Consider the following 24104-nt stretch of genomic DNA (forward strand, 5'->3'; position numbering starts at 1 on the left):
GTCATATGTTACCAGCAGATGTCAACAAATCTCTAAAGATGAGAAGAGAGATGCTGGTTAGTATATAGATAGTGCATTACTGGAGCCCAAAAATAAGAGAGTGTGGTCACAAATAATATACAGAGGATCAGAGGGATTTTGACACATGAATACAGCAGGTATAGGGGTCTCACAGGACAGCCGTGGATGGGTGAGAGTGTTAGTCCTTATCTGTAGGACACAGGAATACAGCAGGTATAGGGGTCTCACAGGACAGCCGGGGGATGGATGAGAGTGTTAGTTCTTATCTGTAGGACACAGGAATACAGCAGGTAAAGGGGTCTCAAGGGACAGATGGGGGATGGATGAGAGTGTTAGTCCTTAGCTGTAGGACACAGGAATACAGCAGGCATAGGGATGAGGGAGAGAGACAGCTAGCAGCTATGAGAAGTTGAAGAGATGATCCCTCATTTGGAGACAATTAAGCTAGCATTGGCTGCTTGTAACTTAGAGGTACCTGTTTCACATTAGTGTAGGAGGGAATTAAGTTTATGAATTCCAAAAACGGAAAAAAAAAAGAAAACTATAATAGGATAAATAGGAACTTGCTGCAATAGATATTTTATGTTTGTATTATTGTACTACAGAGTATCATAAGTCGTGTTGAGACTTTGTATAATATATAAACAGTGATGTTGAGTTCCAGTGCACCTTTACTGTATTATTAGTATAATTTCCCTAGCAGGATCTGAGGTGCAAATTTATTAGGTGTATCAACAATATAAAATACTAGTCTTGCACAAGAATCAATGAAGATCAGAGAGGACATCTAGAAAGAGGAGGAGAGGGGTAACAGCTCTCTCAAATCATGGACACCAGCTCCTCTCTCAGAACCACATACTGCCTCCACCCCTGTGTGCACCACTGCACATCCATCACTGAAAACCATTTTTTCTCCTAACAGCACAGACAGTATTTAACCCCGCCTGATCCAGGCAAGGTGGTAGCCGCAGAAGTGGGAGACTCGGCTGCGCTGGAGCACACACTGTAAACCCAATGCTGGGAGCTGCATTCACTACACAAATAGGATCGGGGTACACCTGCTCACTCATGCAGTCATTCTTTCATTGAAAGAAACTGGAATTTATCCTCTGCAGGTCCTGCACTCCTCTCAACCCCCCAAGTGCTTTATATTTCAGTGACGTATATCACAATCTATCGGTGAGACAATACAAATGCCAGGTAGCCGGCAGAGGCAGTGATCCCAACTGAAGCAGACAGCTCCGCTTGCTGGGAACACAGGGTGACAAGCATGGAGCTGTCCCCTCAGCCCTTTACATAATCTAAGTAATAGCATACAGGAAAGGAGACGGGATATACAGCACATATTGTTATGTGACCCGTCACACTGAGATCCACCATTGTCCGACAGTCGTGTGAGTGCATACACACTGCTTGATAGGAAGTTGATTGGAACGACAATATCAAACAGCACAACCAACCAAATGAAACGATGATCAGCACTTTCAGTCATTGTGTAAGTATACACACTCACACAATATCTGACCAAACCGTCGTATGTCAGCTGATTGGAGGTTTTTCATGCAATCATCGGGCCAGAGTGTACCTAGCCTAACTCTTCCCTTTCTGCCTTCAGGATTTCTCACACTCCCACACCCGGTTATACTATCCACCAGTCTCCTTTCCCAAACTGTTGATGCGAAGTTGGAAGCACACAAATCTTTAGAATGTCATCGTATGCTGTAGCATTAAGATTTCCCTTCACTGGAACTAATGGTACCAGGCCAAACCATGACAAACAATCCCAGACCATTATTCCTCTGCCTCCCAACATGACAGTTAGCAGTACGTGTTGGGGTAGGAAGCATTCTCCTGGCATCTGTCAGACTGTCAGATAGTGAAGCGCGATTCTCCACTCCAGAGAACGCGTTTCCACTGCTCCAGAGTCCAGTGGCGGTGGGTATTACACCACTCCAGGAGATGGTTGGCATTGCACATGGTGATCGGAGTGTGCGGCTGCTCAATCATGGAACCCAATCCCTGAAGCTCCCGATGAACCGTTCTTGTGCTGACGTTACTTTCGTAGGCAGCTTGGAACTGGGTAGTGAGTGCTGCAGCCGAGTACAGACAATCTTTATACACTCTGCACTCCAGCACTCAGCAGTCCTGTTCCCCTGCACAATAACAGAACATACAGTGACTGGGCAGATACTGACGTGTTGGAAAGGTGGCATCATATGGCAGTGCCACATGACAGTCACTGAGCTCTGCAGTACAGCTCATTCTACTGCTAATGTGTTTCTGTATGCTGGATATTATGTTATTAATGGGTGTGGCTCACTATAGGGGGCCACATACTTGGCCAAGATGTGTATATAGTGCAGTCATGTGACATGTATGTACACAATACACCTCTGGAGATATTACAATTATGATTTATATATTACTTTCCTCTGCTGACCTTTTCAGGACAATCAAAGATGGCGCATTGTGCGCGGCGCAATATGACGTCTCCATGGAGGACACCTTCTGATGACGTTCACCTAATTTAAAGTATACTTGTCTCTCAATTTGAAATAGGTTTGTTGTCAATAAAGTTTGGTGAAGGATCTCTGAGGCCCAGGCGTGATGGGCGGGATTGAGAGGCCAGACGATAACTATGTTGTCAATCAGACGCAGAGCAGCCAATGGGAACGCGGCTTTGGACGGACCGCCCCTTCCACTGGCTGAGAGGGAATTGTTACAGGAACCCTCTGGGTAAACACTGACGTCAGAGTAAGTGGGCGTGACAGTCCTTGCATGTAGGCGGAGACAGGGCGGCATCACGCAATCACCCTTTTAAAAAGTCTGAGTGACACAACGACGGACTAATCATCTTATAGTATTGTCTGAGTGACATGATGGGCATCCAATCACCGATCAAACATCCTCAACCCAAACACCGAGGAAGCCAGAGACGGCTGCGGAGTGAGAAACTCCAAGTACAGAGTGTGAGAGAGACAGCTGAGTATAGGGAGAGACTGCTGCAGAGTGTGTGAGAGACAGCTGGGTATAGGGAGAGACTGCTGCAGAGTGTGTGTGAGAGAGAGAGACAGCTGGGTATAGGGAGAGACTGCTGCAGAGTGTGAGAGAGACAGCTGGGTATAGGGAGAGACTGCTGCAGAGTGTGTGAGAGAGAGAGAGACAGCTGGGTATAGGGAGAGACTGCTGCAGAGTGTGTGAGAGACAGCTGGGTATAGGGAGAGACTGCTGCAGAGTGTGTGTGAGAGAGAGAGACAGCTGGGTATAGGGAGAGACTGCTGCAGAGTGTGAGAGAGACAGCTGAGTATAGGGAGAGACTGCTGCAGAGTGTGAGAGAGACAGCTGGGTATAGGGAGAGACTGCTACATAGTGTGAGAGAGACAGCTGGGTATTGGGAGAGAGTGCTGCAGAGTGTGTGTGAGAGAGAGAGACAGCTGGGTATAGGGAGAGACTGCTGCAGAGTGTGAGAGAGACAGCTGAGTATAGGGAGAGACTGCTGCAGAGTGTGAGAGAGACAGCTGAGTATAGGGAGAGACTGCTGCAGAGTGTGAGAGAGACAGCTGGGTATAGGGAGAGACTGCTGCAGAGTGTGAGAGAGACAGCTGGGTATAGGGAGAGACTGCTGCAGAGTGTGTGAGAGACAGCTGAGTATAGGGAGAGACTGCTGCAGAGTGTGAGAGAGACAGCTGGGTATAGGGAGAGACTGCTACATAGTGTGAGAGAGACAGCTGGGTATTGGGAGAGAGTGCTGCAGAGTGTGTGTGAGAGAGAGACAGCTGGGTATAGGGACAGACTGCTGCATACTACAGAGTGTGAAAGAGACAGCTGGGTATAGAGAGACAGATGGGTATAGGGAGAGACTGCTGCAGAGTGTGAGAGAGAAAGCTGGGTATAGGGAGAGACTGCTGCAGAGTGTGAGAGAGACAGCTGGGTATAGGGACAGACTGCTGCATACTACAGAGTGTGAAAGAGACAGCTGGGTATAGAGAGACAGATGGGTATAGGGAGAGACTGCTGCAGAGTGTGAGAGAGACAGCTGGGTATAGGGAGAGACTGCTACAGAGTGTGTGAGAGAGAGAGACAGCTGGGTATAGGGGGAGACTGCTACATAGTGTGAGAGACAGCTGGGTATAGGGAGAGAGTGCTTCAGAGTGTGTGAGAGAGAGAGACAGCTGGGTATAGGGAGAGACTGCTGCAGAGTGTGTGAGAGAGAGAGACAGCTGGGTATAGGGAGAGACTGCTACATAGTGTGAGAGAGACAGCTGGGTATAGGGAGAGAGTGCTGCAGAGTGTGTGTGAGAGAGAGACAGCTGGGTATAGGGACAGACTGCTGCATACTACAGAGTGTGAAAGAGACAGCTGGGTATAGAGAGACAGATGGGTATAGGGAGAGACTGCTGCAGAGTGTGAGAGAGACAGCTGGGTATAGGGAGAGACTGCTGCAGAGTGTGAGAGAGACAGCTGGGTATAGGGACAGACTGCTGCATACTACAGAGTGTGAAAGAGACAGCTGGGTATAGAGAGACAGATGGGTATAGGGAGAGACTGCTGCAGAGTGTGAGAGAGACAGCTGGGTATAGGGAGAGACTGCTACAGAGTGTGTGAGAGAGAGAGAGACAGCTGGGTATAGGGGGAGACTGCTACATAGTGTGAGAGAGACAGCTGGGTATAGGGAGAGAGTGCTTCAGAGTGTGTGAGAGAGAGAGACAGCTGGGTATAGGGAGAGACTGCTGCAGAGTGTGTGAGAGAGAGAGACAGCTGGGTATAGGGAGAGACTGCTACATAGTGTGAGAGAGACAGCTGGGTATAGGGAGAGAGTGCTTCAGAGTGTGTGAGAGAGAGAGACAGCTGGGTATAGGGAGAGACTGCTACATAGTGTGAGAGAGACAGCTGGGTATAGGGAGAGAGTGCTTCAGAGTGTGTGAGAGAGAGAGACAGCTGGGTATAGGGAGAGACTGCTGCAGAGTGTGTGAGAGAGAGACAGCTGGGTATAGGGAGAGACTGCTACATAGTGTGAGAGAGACAGCTGGGTATAGGGAGAGAGTGCTTCAGAGTGTGTGAGAGAGACAGCTGGGTATAGGGAGAGACTGCTGCATAGTACAGAGTGTGAAAGAGACAGCTGGGTATAGAGAGAGACTGCTGGGTACTGAGTCAGAGAGAACTTTGCAGAGTAGAGGTTGGAAGAGAGACAACTGATACAGTTAGTGCTCCCAGAGAGTGTCTGCATGATGAGGGGTATGGGGGTGAGTATGTGAGAGTGACAGACAGTGTGTGGTCTAGAATAAGAGACCTCCAGAAATAGAGACTGAGAAATCTCTTTTTTTTCAGAGAGTGACCCACAGTACATCCCCTGAGAGAGCGCTTGGTGATGGAAGCGTCTGCAGAAAGTGGGGTGAGACAGTGGGGACCTGTAATGTTACTAATAGGGTGATAACCCCGTCTTATCACAACGGTTATGTGTCGGCACCCCTGCACTACACGTTTTATACCTACACTTATAATACAGCCACGTGAGATGCTGCCCCTCACCCATAATTATATGTACCCCTGTGTATGTGTGATCAGACTGAGCAACCATGAATTTACATATATCATACCCCTGTACACTCCTTTCAGTGCGGACCTAGGTGTCAGTAAGTGGTGGGGGAGGGGAGCAATGTAATGTGGTCTCACCTGCTCACACAAGTGTCAGTAAGTGACAGCAGAGCGAGGTGGGGCGATGTGGTTGGTGTCTGTTACAGTCACACGGCCCTCTCTTCCAGACAATTGGACAGCTTTTCCTGGCGCTGTATGAGATGGGATTCGAGGAGTCGCAGGTCCAGGCTGCCCTCAGAGCCGGGTGTTTCGTGGTTCAGGATGCTGCAGAGTGGTGAGTCTTCCTCTATAATAATACTGCTGCTCTGATTTGTATTATACAAACTACCAGAACCCTAACCTTTCTGCATATGAGTTTTGTGCACTTTAAAGAAGACATATTGTGATTTAAGCATCGTTGGACCTGCCTACAAGGTAATTACACATTGTTCCTCTATAGTAAATGTAAAGTGGCCAGGCTGACCCTTGGCATGCACACTCCCAGCTTCAGTGTATAACAGAAGGACTATTAGCCCATGGAACGTGGTCTAATATCACTAAAGGAACAGATCTTGTATGAGATTATTCCTTAGCTCACGCTGTGTTCCTCTGATATAGTCTTATCTTTTCTCTTGCTGCATCAGCGCTCTGCCAGCTCCCCAACAGTCCTGACCCAGGGGGCCCGGTGGTGACTGCGATGTCCTTCCACAGATGGGGCTACCACATTAGGGTCTGGCTAAGTAGCGCCAGTAGGTGTAGTCGCAGACATAAAGTATATTGAAGCGAGGTACATTGCACGTGCAGACACCATCCTCCGTCCATTGCACAGAGAGGTCCCCCCTCATGGCGGTGTGACTGAGAAATGGCCATAGTCCTGTGTGGCCCCTGACCCTCCTCATGTGAAGGAGCAGCATGGTACAGCCAGGACTGCTACGGCCTCCGCTCTACGACCTGACCGCAGTGACCGTAGTAGAGAAAGGGGGGCAGACCTGGCCCCTGACCCTCCTCATGTGAAGGAGCAGCACGGTACAGCCAGGACTGCTACGGCCTCCGCTCTACGACCTGACCGTAGTATAGAGAGGGGGGCAGACCTGGCCCCTGACCCATGCTGCAAAGCCAAAGCTGGGGATGGTCTTTCTCAGTGTCTCCCCCTCATACAGCCTGGCTGATGGCACATGAATATTTTCCAGACCCAACTCGCTCATTCATTGCTGTAATTCTGCATTTAGGTGTTTTTTAAGTAGAACTTTATGTGCTTTCCCACTGCAAGAAACATGTAGAGCATTTGTAGATGAGCATTTTGCATGTTATAAACCCCCCACATATAGCTGTACAAGGCTTCTGTTCTTGGTAATTGTATTAAATCGGGTTACACAATGTAAATGTAATAAGGTGTGTTCTCTGTGAAAGGATCCTACAAGGGGGACAGCATCGGGGAACACTTCACCCCCAAGTGGCAGCAGAGTCTGAATCGCCAGCGGTGTCGGCCTTTAATCCCCCATTGGAAGAAGGAGGGATCCATGATCCACAATCACCAGGTCAGATACCTCAGTAATTAGGAACTGATGGTATCTAACTAGGAGTATTAACGGTACTAAGAGTTATGTCTGCAGCACCATTCCCCAACAAACTGGTGTAATCCCAGGTTAATGGTGAATATAGGGAAGAGGAGGCTAACTATAGGCAGGCCAGTCTCAGTGTAGTCACCAGTAGGAAAGCAGAATACAGAATGATATAATGTCAGTAACAGAGGAAGGGACCTCAGAGTTATAGTATCAGATGATATGAAGGTAACAAGCAGTGTAGTCACCAGTGATAAAGCAGAATACAGAATGATATAATGTCAGTAACAGAGGAGGGGACCTCAGAGTTATAGTATCAGATGATATGAAGGTAACAAACACCCCAAGTCCTGGGCAGAATAAGATGCTATTTATATAAATGTTGATGATATATAAATAAGGTGTTGTAGAACAAAGGGACTCTGACATTGGATATAAAATATTAAGAAAGAATCACCCCTTCTCTATCTTAAATTAAAAAAATAATCAGTATAAATAGTCAGATTGGATGAACCTGTGCGATCATTTCTATTGTCAAATTCTGTTTCTATGTTTTCATTTGGTGTCAGGGACGACTCAACTCTGGTTCAGAGAAGCTGGAGATCTACAAGGGAAGAGCAGGTGGTTAAACAGTAATTGACAGCTGCCGAGGGGCTGGTGGTTACACAATAGACGGATGTACCAGTATTCAGTCCTCACAGATCCCACCAGCATTTTAACACGCTGCTTTCAATTATTCATTTAAGTCAGTAGGTGTTTGAGTTGTGATCTAGATTACCATGAACATGGTCCTTTTATCTGACACAGGTGAGACTGGTGGAGTCCTGTGGATGTTCTAGCGTAGGGTAGATACGATAGGACTGTGAGGAAGAGTAGCAGAGCCCATGTTATGGAGTGTAGCGGGAAACAAAGAATGAGCAACTTTGTGTGTAGCAGTATGTAAGAGAGGGGTAACATAAATCTGTACTCTGGGGAGTATGCATGCTCCCTAATGAGAAGAGAAGCATGTGAGTCTTTGTCTATCACAGGACCAGCATCCCCACCATCTCCGGAGAGAGAGTCAAACCCGCTGCCCAGTTCTCGTCGCTTGCTGCAAAGAAGAGAGTATGAGGAGAGGCACAATGCCAGTCTAGCACGAGAGGTCATGGAGGAGAGACGGACTAAGAAGCAGGTGAGACTGTTGGAACTGAAGAGATTGAATGGCAGTGAGACAGCCATGACCCTTGAGGTAAGCAAGGTTTGTGGGCCGCTGGGGGGTGAGTGAGCCCTGTGGGCCACGGGGTGACACATGATTAGGCAGTGTGGTAAGGGATCACTATGGACAGTAAGGTGAAGTGAATGGTCTCTATGGACATTAAGGTCAGTAATCTATGGCTGTGAGATCGGATCGCTCTCTGCACAGTGAGTTGAGGGACCTCTTTGGTCTGTCAGGTTATGGAATTCAGCGATCACTGAACCTTGTCGTCAGAGAGCTCTTTAGACAGTGAGATTTGTCGACAGTGAAGTAAGATAATGGTTTGATCAGAGAAATCATGGAGCTCTGGGCTGTGAGGTAAGTGAACCTTGTGTGAATTAGGGGCTGTGTACAAGATGTATTATGGACTCAAGTGAAGATTCTAAAACAATGACAGGATATATGGTACAATGAACAGATGTATACATATTTTAGTTATGCAGAAGATTGGAAGCCCTGGTAGTAATAAATATATATTTTAAGAAAATTGTAACGTTCCAAATGTTACTTATGGTAATGAACGTCTTGGCGTGAAACGACTCTGACCAGATGACGCCCAGTTATGCCACATTGCTATCTCACGCTATCCCATGGGATTGAAACCATTGCTAAGATGCCATTCATAATATAATTAGTGAAAGATGGATTGATAAAAGGTGTAATAAGGTAAGCAGCACTCTGTAAGAGCAGATTCTTTATAACATGTTATATCAATTATTGATGCACTACCCGATCATTGTAGTGTTCCTCCTCTGACCTCGCCCGGCTCAATCCTCTCTCTAACAGCACCGCACCAGACGTGGAGGTTTGAGATCATACATTAAACAGTGTCTAGAGGTCTGTTCTTAATATAAGAGCTTCTAATCCACACCAGGATCGTGATCTCGTGCTCCGGCGTATTGCAGAGGATCGCCAGATACAACACAACAAGGAGCAGATGATTTCACCACCAGCTACAAGTGAGAGGCCGGGCTGCGGAGATCATGTCATATCACACAACCACTGTGCCCTGATGGTGAGTCCACTGGTGTACAGAAGAGTCGGTGTAGGTCCTCGTGACACCCAGAGATAGGATGGTTTCATTGTCCGTAAATCTAGCATTAGGCCAACGTCATTTAAGGTGGCTCTCTGATTCTAGAGTTTAATATTGACCTTGAAGTAGGTTGTTCGAAAATAGTTAAGGAGAAATATTGTAGTACCTTAGTTTCTGTGAAGAAGCCTTTGTTTGCCAAGGTTTAGTACAGCAAGTCGGAAGGTAGAATAATTCCCAGTGTATAGGTCCTACAGAGCAAATGAGTGTTCCTACAATCTATGCACAGTCTGATATTATAATAATCAATTATTCACATCACATTCAGTGCAGGGTACGTGCAGAGTGTTTATCCCATGCAACTGTATTTCTGCAGCTTTGTTGATTAATATAACCTTATTTAATAGGAACATTCTACGTACAGTACACAGCTTACAAGTACCAGTCTCCAGATACCTCTTATACTGTGTTTCAGATTCGGCTTCCTTCTGGACTTTCAGTACGTTTGGGGTTTCCAGCAGACTCTTCTCTGCAATGTGTCTATGACCATGTCCGCAGTCTGCAGCCGTCGCTCTCTCACTGCAGCTTATTGCAGACCTTCCCCACCAGACACTTCACAGAGGAGGACCTCCAACGCAGTCTCCATGAACTGGGACTAACACCCAATGCCACACTTTGTGTGCGAGCTAGGGACAAACCCAAACCTACTCCAGAACTTCCTCTCACCCCTCAGGAATCTCTACCCCAGGAGCCTTTGGACATAATGTGTAATGCAGAGGATCTGATGTTGCAAGGAGACAGACTGTTGCCTATCTTAAGCTCTCCAGCACAGTCTATATCTTACAATGTCCAGATGAGAGAGGAACCTACACCACAGCACAGCTGGGGTGGGTGAGACTAGGAAAAGGCATGAACTGGGGGGGTTATGGTATGAGGAGGATAGACATGAAGTTTGAGTGGATGGGCTGTGATTGGGGAGAATGAGTGGGGTGGGAGGGAAGACTAGGTGATTGAGGAGGACCAACAGCGTTGGAGGAAAGAAGTTGTGAATGGGAAGAGTTGGATTGGGAGAGAGGCAGTAATTAAGGAGTTGATGTGAGGTGACAGAAGAGGCTGTGATTGGCGAGTAGATATAGGATGGGGCCAGTCAGTGTTTGGGGAGTAGATATGGGAGGGAAGATGCTGGGATTGGGGAGAAGATGTGAGAGGGAAGAGGCTGTGATTAGGGAATAGATATAGGATGAGGCCAGTCTATGATTGGAGAGTAGATATGGGAGGGAAGACACTGATTGCGGGGATCATGTGACGTGGCAGGGAAGTGACTGATTGGGGAGATCATGTGACGTGGGAGGGAAGAGGCTGTGATTGGGGAGATCATGTGGGAGGGAAGAGGCTGTGATTGAGGAGATCATTCTAGGAGGGAAGAGGCTGTGATTGGGGAGATCATGTGACGTGGGAGGGAAGAGGCTGTGATTGGGGAGATCATGTGGGAGGGAAGAGGCTGTGATTGGGGAGATCATGTGGGAGGGAAGAGGTTGGAATTGGGGAGATCATGTGGGAGGGAAGAGGCTGTGATTGGGGAGATCATGTGGGAGGGAAGAGGTTGGAATTGGGGAGATCATGTGGGAGGGAAGAGGCTGTGATTGGGGAGATTATGTGAGAGGGAAGAGGCTGTGATTGGGGAGATCATGTGGGAGGGAAGAGGCTGTGATTGAGGAGATCATGTAGGAGGGAAGAGGCTGTGATTGGGGAGATCATGTGGGAGGGAAGAGGCTGTGATTGGGGAGATCATGTGGGAGAGAAGAGGTTGGAATTGGGGAGATCATGTGGGAGGGAAGAGGCTGTGATTGGGGAGATCATGTGGGAGGGAAGAGGCTGTGATTGGGGAGATCATGTGGGAGGGAAGAGGCTGTGATTGGGGAGATCATGTGGGAGGGAAGAGGCTGTGATTGGGGAGATCATGTGGGAGGGAAGAGGCTGTGATTGGGGAGATCATGTGGGAGGGAAGAGGTTGGAATTGGGGAGATCATGTGTGAGGGAAGAGGCTGTGATTGGGGAGATCATGTGGGAGGGAAGAGGCTGTGATTGGGGAGATCATGTGGGAGGGAAGAGGCTGTGATTGGGGAGATCATGTAGGAGGGAAGAGGCTGTGATTGGGGAGATCATGTAGGAGGGAAGAAGCTGTGATTGGGGAGATCATGTGGGAGGGAAGAGGCTGTGATTGGGGAGATCATGTGGGAGGGAAGAGGCTGATTGGGGAGATCATGTGGGAGGGAAGAGGCTGATTGGGGAGATCATGTGGGAGGGAAGAGGCTGTGATTGGGGAGATCATGTGGGAGGGAAGAGGCTGTGATTGAGGAGATCATGTAGGAGGGAAGAGGCTGTGATTGGGGAGATCATGTGTGAGGGAAGAGGCTGTGATTGGGGAGATCATGTGGGAGGGAAGAGGTTGGAATTGGGGAGGATATTTCCGATGGGAGAGAACGATCAGTGTTTAGGTTGGTGGTGCTGTGGAGGGTTTGTAACATTGGGGTGTGAAGAAACTGTTTGTCTTAGTGATATGTACTGCGTAGCAATGCTTGAAATCCGTGTATAACATAATGAAAGGTGTTTCAGCTGTAATTTTGTCTTCTGTAGGGCGCGGACACCGATTGTCTTCTCAGGAACAAGGTGGATCTGATGGGCAGCAGAGAATGGTCTCTGATGGTAAATGAATGGCTGCGTAATGGTGTTACTGGACTATTTTGTGATTTATGTTTTGTATTGTAGGGTTTTATCCTTTACTCTCATAGAAGTGACTCACACATGGGTCTGTTCCTGCAGTATGTAGACCGATGACCGTAATCCATGCTGCTCTGTCTCCTGCTGTTGTTTAGGGTATCCTGATGCTATTCTCGGCCAACAAGAACTCCTCTCTGGGTCCCACCAGTGGCCAACTAATGGAGTCAGACTCAGGTGAGTGGAGCATGGCCTTTCATGTATGTCCAATCAAGATTAAACGGTGGCTAGATAGTTAAGGCCCCTTCCAGTCTATTTAATGCCCCTTAACCATAGATGCCAATTTATATGTCAGCGCTGCAACCCTGCTCATCCTTAGCCCATAGGCAGCCGCATTGCAGAGAGACCAAACTGCCAAACACACAGAGAGGCCCTTACTAGCCACATCGCACATAGACCCCCATTGCCCTGTTATGTTACTAACCACGTCGCACATAGACCCCCATTGCTGTTATGTTACTAACCACGTCGCACATAGACCCCCATTGCCCTGTTATGTTACTAACCACGTCGCACATAGACCCCCATTGCCCTGTTACGTTACTAACCACATCGAACATAGACCCCCATTGCTGTTATGTTACTAACCACATCGCACATAGACCCCCATTGCTGTTATGTTACTAACCACGTCGCACATAGACCCCCATTGCTGTTATGTTACTAACCACATCACACATAGACCCCCATTGCTCTCTTACGTTACTAACCACGTCACACATAGACCCCCATTGCTCTCTTACGTTACTAACCATGTCACACATAGACCCCCATTGCCCTGTTATGTTACTAACCACGTCACACATAGACCCCCATTGCTCTTACGTTACTAACCACGTCACACATAGACCCCCATTGCTCTTACGTTACTAACCACATCGCACATAGACCCCCATTGCTGTTACGTTACTAACCACGTCGCACATAGACCCCCATTGCCCTGTTACGTTACTAACCACATCACACATAGACCCCCATTGCTCTTACGTTACTAACCACGTCGCACATAGACCCCCATTGCCCTGTTATGTTACTAACCACGTCGCACATAGACCCCCATTGCCCTGTTACGTTACTAACCACGTCGCACAGAGGTGACCATCATAGTCAACTTTATGCAGTTCTGATAATGTAGAGTCCTGATTTTCAGTCCATGCCTCCATTTGAAGTGAGCGCTGTCCGGCTCATCCTACTAATGTCATAGTTGTATGACACTGATATACAGGACACTCAACCCCTCACTGTGGCCTAGAGAAGTGCGGCTCAGATCTGTGTGACGCTGGGTGTGATAGATGGCTTGGACCCCCTAGGAAGGCGCCCGGTAGTGGCCAGGTTCTTAAGATCTGTATTTTCTGACTGTGTGTTTCAGATCAGTAGATCAGAGTAATGATCCGGCGTCTCCAGGATCTGCGTCATCCTCTCCGGATCCTCCACGTGTCATGGCGAGAGCCGCCGCTGAAATGCGCCAGGGGTGTGCTGAGCAAGTGCCCCCGCCTAAAATCACCAGGATGTCAGCTGTCCCTAACCTGAGGAGCTTGGCGCTTCGCAGAGCTCTGGCGGTCATTACCGGTACGTCCCTGAGTGACCTCACCCTCGCATCTATTTCCGGATCTGTGAGAGTCACTTACTGACCTTCTGCTCTCCGTGGTTGTGGTGCAGGATGAGAGAGTAACCACATACGACTTACTGATTAGGGTTAGGGTTAATGGGAAGCCCCATTATCACAGGAAATGAAACCATGATATTTATTAATACTTGGTTGTCAGAGGAAGAAGTCCAAAGGCGACTGAAGAATATTAAGATAAATAAAGCTCCAGGTCCAGATGGCATACACCCAAGGGTCCTTATGGAGTTAAACTCGGAAATAGCTAGACCGCTATTCTTAATTTTCAGAGATTCAATCTCATCAGGCTCGGTACCAAGGGATTGGCGAATAGCAGATGTGGTGCCGTTGTTTAAAAAGGGGACGAGATCACAACCAGAGAATTATAGACCTGTAAGCCTGACATCTATAGTGGGGAAACAACTGGAAGGTATTTTAAGGGACAGTATTCAGGATTACTTGGTACGCAATAAAATTATTAGTGGGAATCAACATGGATTTGTGAGGGATCGGTCATGTCAAACTAATCTAATTAGTTTCTACGAGGAAGTTAGTGGGAACTTAGACCAGGGCAGGACAGTAGATGTGGTCTACTTAGATTTTGCAAAGGCCTTTGATACAGTGCCACACAAGAGGTTGGTTTACAAAATAAGGGAACTGGGTCTAGAAATCAAAATTTGTACTTGGATCGAAAACTGGTTAGAGAATAGGGAACAGAGAGTTGTGATAAATGGAACATTTTCTAATTGGTCAAAGGTCTTAAGTGGAGTTCCTCAAGGTTCCGTGCTGGGACCACTCCTTTTTAATATATTTATTAATGACCTTGGTGATGGTTTAGAGAGTAAAGTTTCTATTTTTGCAGATGACACTAAACTCTGTAAGGTAATAAAATCAGAGCGAGATGTAGCTTCTCTACAGAGGGACTTAAATAAACTGGAGGATTGGGCGGCCAAATGGAATATGAGGTTTAACATAGATAAATGTAAGGTTATGCATTCAGGGATCAAAAACAAGAACGCAATCTATAAATTAAATGGAATTAATTTGGGAGAATCTATAATGGAAAAGGATTTGGGAGTGCTCATAGACAGTAGACTTAGCAATAGTGCTCAATGTCAAGCAGCAGCTGCAAGGGCAAACAAAGTATTGGCATGCATAAAAAGGGGCATAGATGCAAGGGAAGACAGTGTAATTTTGCCACTGTATAAATCGTTGGTAAGACCTCATCTTGAATATGCAGTACAGTTCTGGGCACCACTCTATAAAAAAAGATAATTTGGAACTAGAAAGGGTTCAGAGAAGGGCGACAAAATTGATAAAGGGTATGGAGTCATTAAGTTATGAGGAAAGGTTAGCCAGTTTAGGCATGTTTACTTTAGAAAAGAGGCGTCTAAGAGAAGATATGATTACTATGTACAAATACATTAGGGGTCAATACGGAGAACTTTCATGGGAACTTTTTACCCCAAGGACCATACACAGGACACGTGGTCATCCCCTAAGGTTAGAGGAGAGGAAATTTCACAACCAGCAAAGGAAGGGGTTCTTTACAGTAAGGGCAGTCAAGATAAGGAATTCATTGCCAGGGAAGGTTGTGATGGCAGATTCTATAGATATGTTTAAGAAAGGGTTAGACAAATTTTTAGCGGAAAGGTGTATCCAGGGATACGACTGTTAATTTAAAATGAAGGATAGTAGTGGATATAGGGTAAAAATTGGATTGCAATATTGGGTCTGGGGAGATTTTCAAAATTGAAACAGATGGGCGGTTGCCTACTCTGGATTAATTTCAAACATAAGTGCAGGATCGCAGGAGATCCAAAATAGGTTGAACTTGATGGACTGGTGTCTTTTTTCAACCTCATCAACTATGTTACAATATTAAATAGACTTTTAAGTTTATAGAAAATTATAGAAAAGTCCCCCCATAAATATGTAACGGATTTCTCTTCAGCCAATATATAGGCTTCTGTATACGTTATGTAGTTATGGACTGGACCATGCTGGCAGATTATATAAAACAGTGAATCTCTCTCATCCCTTTATCAGATGGGGATACGGAGCTTTGTGTGAGGATAATATATCAGGGCCCAGCGGTGGTGGACAGAATGTCTGACATTACAATCAGTGCCAGTGACTAGGCAGTAGTACTGTAATGTGATGAGCACCCACAGTGAGATAATGAGTTCTATGAATGTGAAAATGTACCACAAATGATAAGGCTGCATCTGGCACAGACAAAAATAAGCAAAACTGCTCATACAGCCATAAATTACAGAGTACATTGCACAAGAAAAGGCAATGCTAATGCCAGTGGTAATGAAGTAAAGAAAATGAGTGCTTTTGCATTCTCATCGCTCTTGTTTAGAATTTAAAAAACGTGGTAGGTGGCTAACATTAGTCAGTTGTGTGCAATGCAAAGCAACAGGAGACTGCAGTAATGTTAGAAAGCATATCTTCAGGAACTGCTTGCTAAGTTTTATCAAGCTGTGATGATGAAAAGGAAACGGTCACATAACTATATGTAGCTGCCATTTAGCAGACACCACATCTGTCCTCTTCGGCCCCTTCACAAAAACATTAACGGAATGATGGATTTATTATTGAAATGGAACCAGTAACACAACACAAGACCGCTCCATGACTGCTAGTTCTCCATCACCTACACACTTACAAACAAGCACCAAGTAAGTTTCCAAACTAAGAAAAAAAAGCCATTTGTAGTGTATCAGGCACCATAGTCTCCTTTCGGAGAACCTCGTGTGACCAGACAAACTAGTTGGCAGTTCCAAAAATAAAACCGAGCATGTAAGTCGTACATCTAGCACTGTTGTCCTTGGTGAGGGGGATATAGATTGTTCTGGGATGGAAGACAAGTAGTGCATAGTGCAACTTGTACGTTTTCATCCATTGTCACTTATTATAATTTTATAAAGCACCAGCTGAGCGCTGTATATTGAGGGGATCATGGCATGAAACAGAAGGTTAAGATGGTCCTGCTCGATGGAGCTGATAATCGAAGAGGCGGAGGGAACAGATAACAATTGTAGCGGTTGGAGTGTGTCTACCATAAGGCAGCAGCATTATCTGCCACCAGTAATCCCGCAGCCAGCACCGCAGCTACCGTGGTGGGGTATGGGTGGAATCGGGAGACCGTGGAAGGTGGAGATATGAAAGATTAATTATTCTTTACAGAAATGTTAAGATAATCAGCCGCTGGCAACCAGGACTGCCCTTCACCATTTCCTGAACTCTTGTGGTTATCCTCCAGCTGGGAATAGATGTGTGCCTGGTATACTTACACTCACTGCTGGGCACAGAGCCTGGACTCACACAAGTTGTGATGGTGTGACAAGTGCCCTGGCCCTCTGTCCAGCAGCAAGCATGATGCCAAACCAATATATACCGAGCCCACAGCTCCTCCGAGCTGGTCAGTGACCCAAGTGAGAGACTTCACCAGAACAGGTAGGAGGTTCGGGTAATGTAAATGGGGGAAGGATACTTGAGGTTACCAGCAACTGACCGGTATCCTCCCCACAATCCAAAAACACCAGTGGGTTAATTGGCTGCTATAAAATTGACCTGTGTGTGTGTGTTACGGTAATTTAGACTATAAGCTCTATAGGTGCAGGGACCTGTACGTCGCTTCTTGATCAATGAACATGAGCACTCTTATGTCTGAGACTGATTTGCCCACTGAGTGACCCCTTCGCACTTGATGAGAGCTGTAATATAGCTGCTCCTGGTATATAACTGGGAAGTATATACACTCTATGTAACGTAGAATGAAGTTCTGCATCTCCCAGTAGAGATAATGGTAACAATGTATGATTATTACTGCATATAAGTTGCTTTGAGTTGTACTGAGTATTTGTAGAGTGATAACTGAATTGATCAGACCGTCTTCCTATCTCTGATCACAGCCCCCAGCATGCAGTACTCCGGCTCACTCTCCGGCCTCACCCCAGACCTGGCCGAGATGATTATTGATTACATGATCAGGGAACGAGCTCTGCGTCCGAAGACCCTGGATCTGTTCACTGGCTGCCCTGTGCGGAGGATAACGCTGAACTGCTATCAGTACTGCACAAATGACCTCATCAGACAACTCCGTGGCTTCCCCGGTCTGAGGACCCTCAGCCTCAGCTCCTGTAGCCTAATCACAGGTGTGTGTATGTGCACTATATAGAGGATGTATTGTTATACCGGTAAACGCCCTGACATCCTGCTTTCTCTTCTCAGATCAGGGTCTCTGCGTTGTACAACAATTACACAAGTTACAGCACCTCAATCTCAGCGCCTGTAGAAACCTCACAGAGTCCTGTCTTCTACACCTCCGAGGTGACCACTCGCTGACCATCTTGTCTCTCACCTTCCAACAGTGTCATATGTCTGTCTCTGACCATTGTACACGCCTGTATATATGCATGTCTCTGAACATTGTACACGCCTGTATATATGTCTGTCTCTGAACATTGTACACGCCTGTATATATGCATGTCTCTGAACATTGTACACGCCTGTATATATGCATGTCTCTGAACATTGTACACGCCTGTATATATGCATGTCTGACCATTGTACACACCTGTATATATGCATGTCTCTGACCATTGTACACACCTGTATATATGCATGTCTCTGAACATTGTACACGCCTGTATATATGCATGTCTCTGACCATTGTACACACCTGTATATATGCATGTCTCTGAACATTGTACACGCCTGTATATATGCATGTCTCTGAACATTGTACACGCCTGTATATATGTCTCTGGGCACTGTGTCTGACTTATCTCTGTCATCGCTTTGGTCTAATAACTCTCTTGGTCTCTTCATTACTGTAGGGTTGAAACATCTTTCACATCTTGTCCTGGACCAGACCAAAGTCAGCGATAGTGGAATGAGTGATTTCCTGATGAGTGCTTGTTGTCCACTAACCCAACTGAGTTTCAACCAGACAGCTGTTACTGAGCGCACACTCAGCCTGCTGGTGCAGCAGACTCCCAATCTGAGAGTGCTGAGTGTGAAACACACCGAGGTGAGCACAGTCTTCCAGTGATCCATGATAACGTTTTCTTCTTTCTGTTGTGTTTCGCACTTTCTAAGTGGTGTGATTGTATTTGTTTGTACATAAGATTCAGCCCCATTTCTCATGCACAGGACACTGGTTTGTCTTTACAATAAAATCACTTTTATGCCAATTTGAGAGATGGACAACAGTGGCCTGCAAGGAGAAGGAAAGCTAGACTGCAGATTACCTACCTCCTCCATCCTCCGCCCACAGCCCAGTGAGCTCCTCCATGCAGAAGGGTCAGGCCTGGGCTCAGCTCTTTTATTTATTGTCTTGTGTTTCTTCCAGGAATGCCATGTCCGACAACTGTTGCATGGCAGTGGAGTTACTGTAGTCTTCCCGCTGCTGTCTCCTCACATCATTAGGTTCTCTTACCCCTTTACCATTGCCCCATCCTCCCTGGGAGTGTGATGAAGCTTCCAGTGAGTCTTCATTGGGTTGCGGCTGTTAACACCTTTACTCAGGACAACCCCAGGTGGTTTATACTGGTACCACCACCTCTGTCTGACAACCTTCAGCTGGTCTATACTGGTACCACCTGGGTCCGACAACCTTCAGCTGGTCTATACTGGTACCACCTGGGTCCGACAACCTTCAGCTGGTCTATACTGGTACCACCTGGGTCCGACAACCTTCAGCTGGTCTATACTGGTACCACCTGGGTCCGACAACCTTCAGCTGGTCTATACTGGTACCACCTGGGTCCGACAACCTTCAGCTGGTCTATACTGATACCACCTGGGTCCGACAACCTTCAGCTGGTCTATACTGGTACCACCTGGGTCCGACAACCTTCAGCTGGTCTATACTGGTACCACCTGGGATAGATAGTTTTCAGCCTTTTTGCTGTTCCTTCTTGGCATGAGGTCACCACAGACGGTTGAGGGTGGTCTGCTTACATTATCGTGTGTAAGGTCCCCACCAGAGTCCACTTGGAGCTCAGACCCATTGATCACAATCTGAGCTACTGGAATCCACTCCCCAAAGGGTCTGCAGTCAGGGGCCACTAGGACAGTGTCATAGCTGTGGCAGCCTACGTTCCCCTGCCATGGGAGGAGAGGCTGTTACAGAAGGTAGTGTGTATCTAACAACAGGTTCTATGGTAATAACCGTATGGACAATAAGTATATTACTGCTTATATTAATGACAAAACCTTTAAAAACAGATGAACAATTCCAGAACAATTGTATATTTGGGATAATTGAGAGGACGTCCGTAAAACCACTATACAGGGAATAATAATAGTATAATGCCGAGCAATATCTCTCCTTATTACTAATAGTTCTTAGGTGTTACTGCTCTTGTAATATCCTGAATAAGTTCCCCCGTGTATATTAAGCAGATGCCTCGTGTTATGAAATCCAATGCTAGATAGAGACAGGATCAAAGTTCAAACAACTCTCAGTTTATTTATGTGTTGAAAAGCGTTTGTAGTCATTACACCGACTACTGCTAGCCCGTTGCCACTTACCGACAAGGATCGCCCGACCGCCTCTCTTCCTACACGCATGTAATGTTTATTAAAGTGATTTGCAGGAATTCCGAGGAGATAACAGGGCGGCAGCTGTAAATGACGTCGCTTTTGAACTTGACAGTATTATTTCTGCTCTTAAAGGGATAATTTAAGGAGGCGCCGCCTCGCTTACTAAAAGACATTGTGGACCCGACCCAGGAGGTTTTAAAAACACCAGTTCAGAGGATAACGGAACAATAAGATATGTAATTAGATTTTGTGTCTGTTATAATATAAATTATAAGTTCCATTTATTTCACTTTTATCACAGTTTCTTTTTACTTCTAATGTTTTTGTTTTTTTTTAAATGTTATCTGGTTAAAAGATTTTATTTTTAACTTAAAAAATTGAGGGATTATATTGCTTTATTACAATAAAGATTGGGGACACATCTGGTGTTTACCCTTCTGTACGCAGGGAGGGGAATATTCTGTGCAGACGGATCTCTGGTGCTGTATCCCCAACGCGGTATGTGTTTCTTACTCTCCTATGTCTCTAATTTCAGGTCTCTGATATCTCTTCTCTCTGTGGGCTGTCACAGATGACAACTTTACATTTAGACAGCACTCGTATTACAGAAAAGTCTCTTCAGGCTATCGCCTCACTACCAGCGCTCTCAACCCTCACACTGTCTGGTGTGCAGTCTCTGGACTCCAATCGGGTGCTAGAACTTCTCTCCAGTGAGTGTTACCTCTCGGGTGATATCTGGTGTTGTCTCTCTTTATCACCACTCTCTTCTGTTGTCTGACACTCTGATTATACAGCTGTCACTCTCAGGTCTGTCTATTGTCTTCTCTCAGGTCTGTCTCTCACGCGCCTGGTTCTTCCCGGAAGACACAGCCTGTCAGATGAAGGTCTCGCGTATCTTTCCCATCTGAGAGGTCTCTCAGAATTGGACCTGACGGATCACACTCAGATTACAGATCGGGGAGTGCAATACATCTCTGAGCTGACAAAGTGAGTCAGACGTGCAGGCGTGATTACATGTATTATATGGGAACATGTATCACAGTGTATGTCTGCTCCCTTGCGTGTGTTCCTGGGTGGCCCATGTGTGTGATCTGGAGCAGCCATTTGTGTGTGTTCCGTGGAGTGGCCATGTGTATGTGCGTGTTTGTATGTGTTCTGAGAGGAGGGATGATGACTTATGGCAGGGTGCTGGTACACCGGGGACATACAGTATATTGAGACAGAGAGAGTACTGAGGGTGGGGTGCAGCTTGCATTGGGACAATAGTAGGTGTGGGGTGTTGGGGGGCATTGAGGGGTATTAGAGTATGTGTGAACGTGCTGGTATATCTTTATTCTGCAGGCTGCGAGTCCTCTCCCTGTGTAACACGTCAGTGTCAGACTGCGGACTGCTCCATCTGCGGGGACTGAAGCTCTTGGAGGAGTTAAGTCTGGACCGGACTAAAGTGACCAGTAGAGGGGTGTCTCATTGTATCCCCCATCTCCCACACCTCCAGGTTCCTGTTCTGTATTATACCTCTACAGCGCCATGTCTTATTATCCTAAGTATTATAGCACACACATTAGCTACATCCCAGAATTGTAACCTGGGCTTCCAATAAACCAATGTGCAATGTGAAGTGATCTGGGTGATATATCTGGGTAATGAGTCCTAGAACTCTGAGTACCCAGAGTAACAGCCTGTGGGGCTCCATAGCCCTCATATCTGTCTATTATCCCATGTTTATTCTAGAGCAGGATACCTCACTGCACTCCCAGCTTGGCGGGATCTGTTACTGCTCTTATCTGTGTAATTTACTGTGTCATCTTTCTCTATTATATCCGTATCAGACTGAGCCTAATGTATGATTGTTACTTATACGTGATGAGCGCCGTGACGCTGTTACTACTCCTCATATAGATATTTATTTCTCCTGTGCAGGTTCTCGGTCTCTCCGATACAGTTGTTGGTGATAATCTACTAAAGCTGGGTCTCCGGAACTGCAAAAATCTTTTGAAAGTCAATTTGAGTCGAACGCGTGTCACTAACAATGGTGAGTATAGAGCATGTGTAGGGACCAGAGGGAGATGGGCATCCGGGGGAGAGAGGGAGCAGGGGAAAGAGTGGGGCGGGTGGGGAAGAGAAGGAGGGCGCAGAGGGGGAAGAGTGGGGCGGGTGGGGAAGAGAAGGAGGGCGCAGAGGGGGAAGAGTGGGGCGGGTGGGGAAGAGAAGGAGGGCGCAGAGGGGGAAGAGTGGGGCGGGTGGGGAAGAGAAGGAGGGCGCAGAGGGGGAAGAGTGGGGCGGGTGGGGAAGAGAAGGAGGGCGCAGAGGGGGAAGAGAGGGGCGGGTGGGGAAGAGAAGGAGGGCGCAGAGGGGGAAGAGAGGGACGGGTGGGGAAGGGAAGGAGGGCACAGAGGAGAAAGAGAGGAGCGGGTGGGGAAGAGAGAGCACAGGAAGAGAGTCCCCCAGTCTCCATTGTATAAGGAACAGGTCCTCTCTGAGTAGTAATGTGCACTCTGCGGAAGCTGCCATCTTGACTCTCAGAGCCAGGCGTTCATCCGTATAACCAGCTTTATATGTGATCTTTGCTGTTCGCTCTATGGATACTGTGGTCAGATACACACTGCCAGTTCTCACCTCTGCTCATTGCTGGTTTATTTCCTGCATCTCTCAGGTCTGCGCTTCCTGAGACAGGTTCCGATTGTGCAGCTAAGTCTGGACGGTTCAGGGGTCACACTGCAGGGTATCTCAGACCTAATGACCATCTGTACCACCCTCACCAGTGTGCGAGCCAATAACCTGCGCGTCATTCCCAGAGACCAGGTATCGGACGAGGAGGACGTCAGCTGAGAGATACCGCCACTCTGTGATGTCATCACTTACACAAGTGATGTAATATCAGGGAAAGACAAAGATTATGTGATGTCATTGCGCCACTTCACATCATTCACTCATCAGACCTTGCGGCTCTTGCACAATTAATAAAATCTTATTAAACAGTGATTGTCTGATTGGTTGATACGGTTATGTGCTAGTAAATGAGTACGTACAGCAGGCAGCGGTGAGTTGGTCCTCGATGGTAGGCTTTAATGAACAGATGCGTTTTATTATGGCGGTCTGAAGCTTTGCAGGCTTAGGAATAGTCTGATAGACCGAGGGAGATTGTTCCAGAGATGGGAGGTATCTTGGCTGCGGGAGGGATATGTGGTTACCAGAGGGGGAGGTGAGCTGGCAGCCGTTGGCTGATTGGAGGGGATGAGAAGGAGTATGAGATGAGGTTGGAGATTTAAGGAGCAGTGCAGTTGGAGAGGGCTTTGTAAGCGAGGAGTTTGCAGAGGGTTCTGTAGGGGAAAGGGAGTCGGTGTAAGGCTTTGTACAAAGGGGAGGCAGTAGTGGACTGGCAAAAAAAGATCAGTCTTGCCACAGCGTTGAGCATAGATTTGAGCGGTACAAGCCGGGTGTGGGGAAGGCCAATCAAGAGAATTTTGCAGTAATCAAGGCGAGAAATAATCTGAATGGATGAGAGTTTTAGTGGCAATATGGGGAGAGGGGATGGTGGTATTTGCCACAGATGTGGGGAGGGAAGACAATTAGTTTAGTTTTGGCCTTGTTGAGCTTAAGAAAATGTTGGGACATCAGAATTCCTGCTGTTTTCATGAGTACACTGATGCCCCCCATATCTCCCGGCCTTTGGCATTCACCATATCTGAACTCAATTTGGTATTTATGAGATATTTTGTAATGAGATATTCAATAAAATGA

General features: G+C 46.8%; 1 protein-coding gene across 6 annotated transcripts; it reads left to right on the top strand.

Annotated features, from left to right (window-relative positions):
* The first annotated feature begins 2893 nt into the window (after positions 1-2893).
* On the top strand, positions 2894-23345 carry LOC142159391 (uncharacterized). Of its 6 annotated transcripts, none has more exons than XM_075214247.1 (18): positions 2894-2990; positions 5350-5413; positions 5784-5890; positions 7006-7133; positions 8186-8328; positions 9266-9406; positions 9897-10308; positions 12059-12127; positions 12298-12376; positions 13569-13768; positions 17726-17968; positions 18045-18143; positions 18653-18846; positions 20899-21073; positions 21194-21350; positions 21705-21858; positions 22284-22395; positions 23017-23345. In XM_075214247.1, the coding sequence occupies exons 2-18, from the start codon at positions 5390-5392 to the stop codon at positions 23190-23192; spliced, it is 2613 nt and encodes an 870-aa protein (XP_075070348.1). In that variant the 5' UTR covers positions 2894-2990; positions 5350-5389; the 3' UTR covers positions 23193-23345. The 6 variants fall into 6 exon arrangements, with proteins under 6 accessions (XP_075070348.1, XP_075070350.1, XP_075070351.1 ...); XM_075214249.1 differs by having other exon boundaries at positions 2916-3007; XM_075214250.1 differs by having other exon boundaries at positions 2927-2981.
* The last annotated feature ends 759 nt before the right edge of the window (positions 23346-24104 follow it).

This window comes from Mixophyes fleayi, chromosome 5 (assembly GCF_038048845.1).
Source record: "Mixophyes fleayi isolate aMixFle1 chromosome 5, aMixFle1.hap1, whole genome shotgun sequence".
In the NCBI taxonomy this organism is placed as follows: Eukaryota; Metazoa; Chordata; class Amphibia; order Anura; family Limnodynastidae; genus Mixophyes; species Mixophyes fleayi.

Excerpts from the sequence above, each read along its gene's own strand:
- LOC142159391 (XM_075214247.1), top strand. The coding sequence starts at position 5,390 with ATGGAAGCGTCTGCAGAAAGTGGG. Across the intron at positions 12,128-12,297 it reads GCAGAGAATGGTCTCTGATG|GGTATCCTGATGCTATTCTC; the intron begins GTAAATGAATGG and ends GCTGTTGTTTAG. Across the intron at positions 17,969-18,044 it reads CTCCTGTAGCCTAATCACAG|ATCAGGGTCTCTGCGTTGTA; the intron begins GTGTGTGTATGT and ends TTCTCTTCTCAG.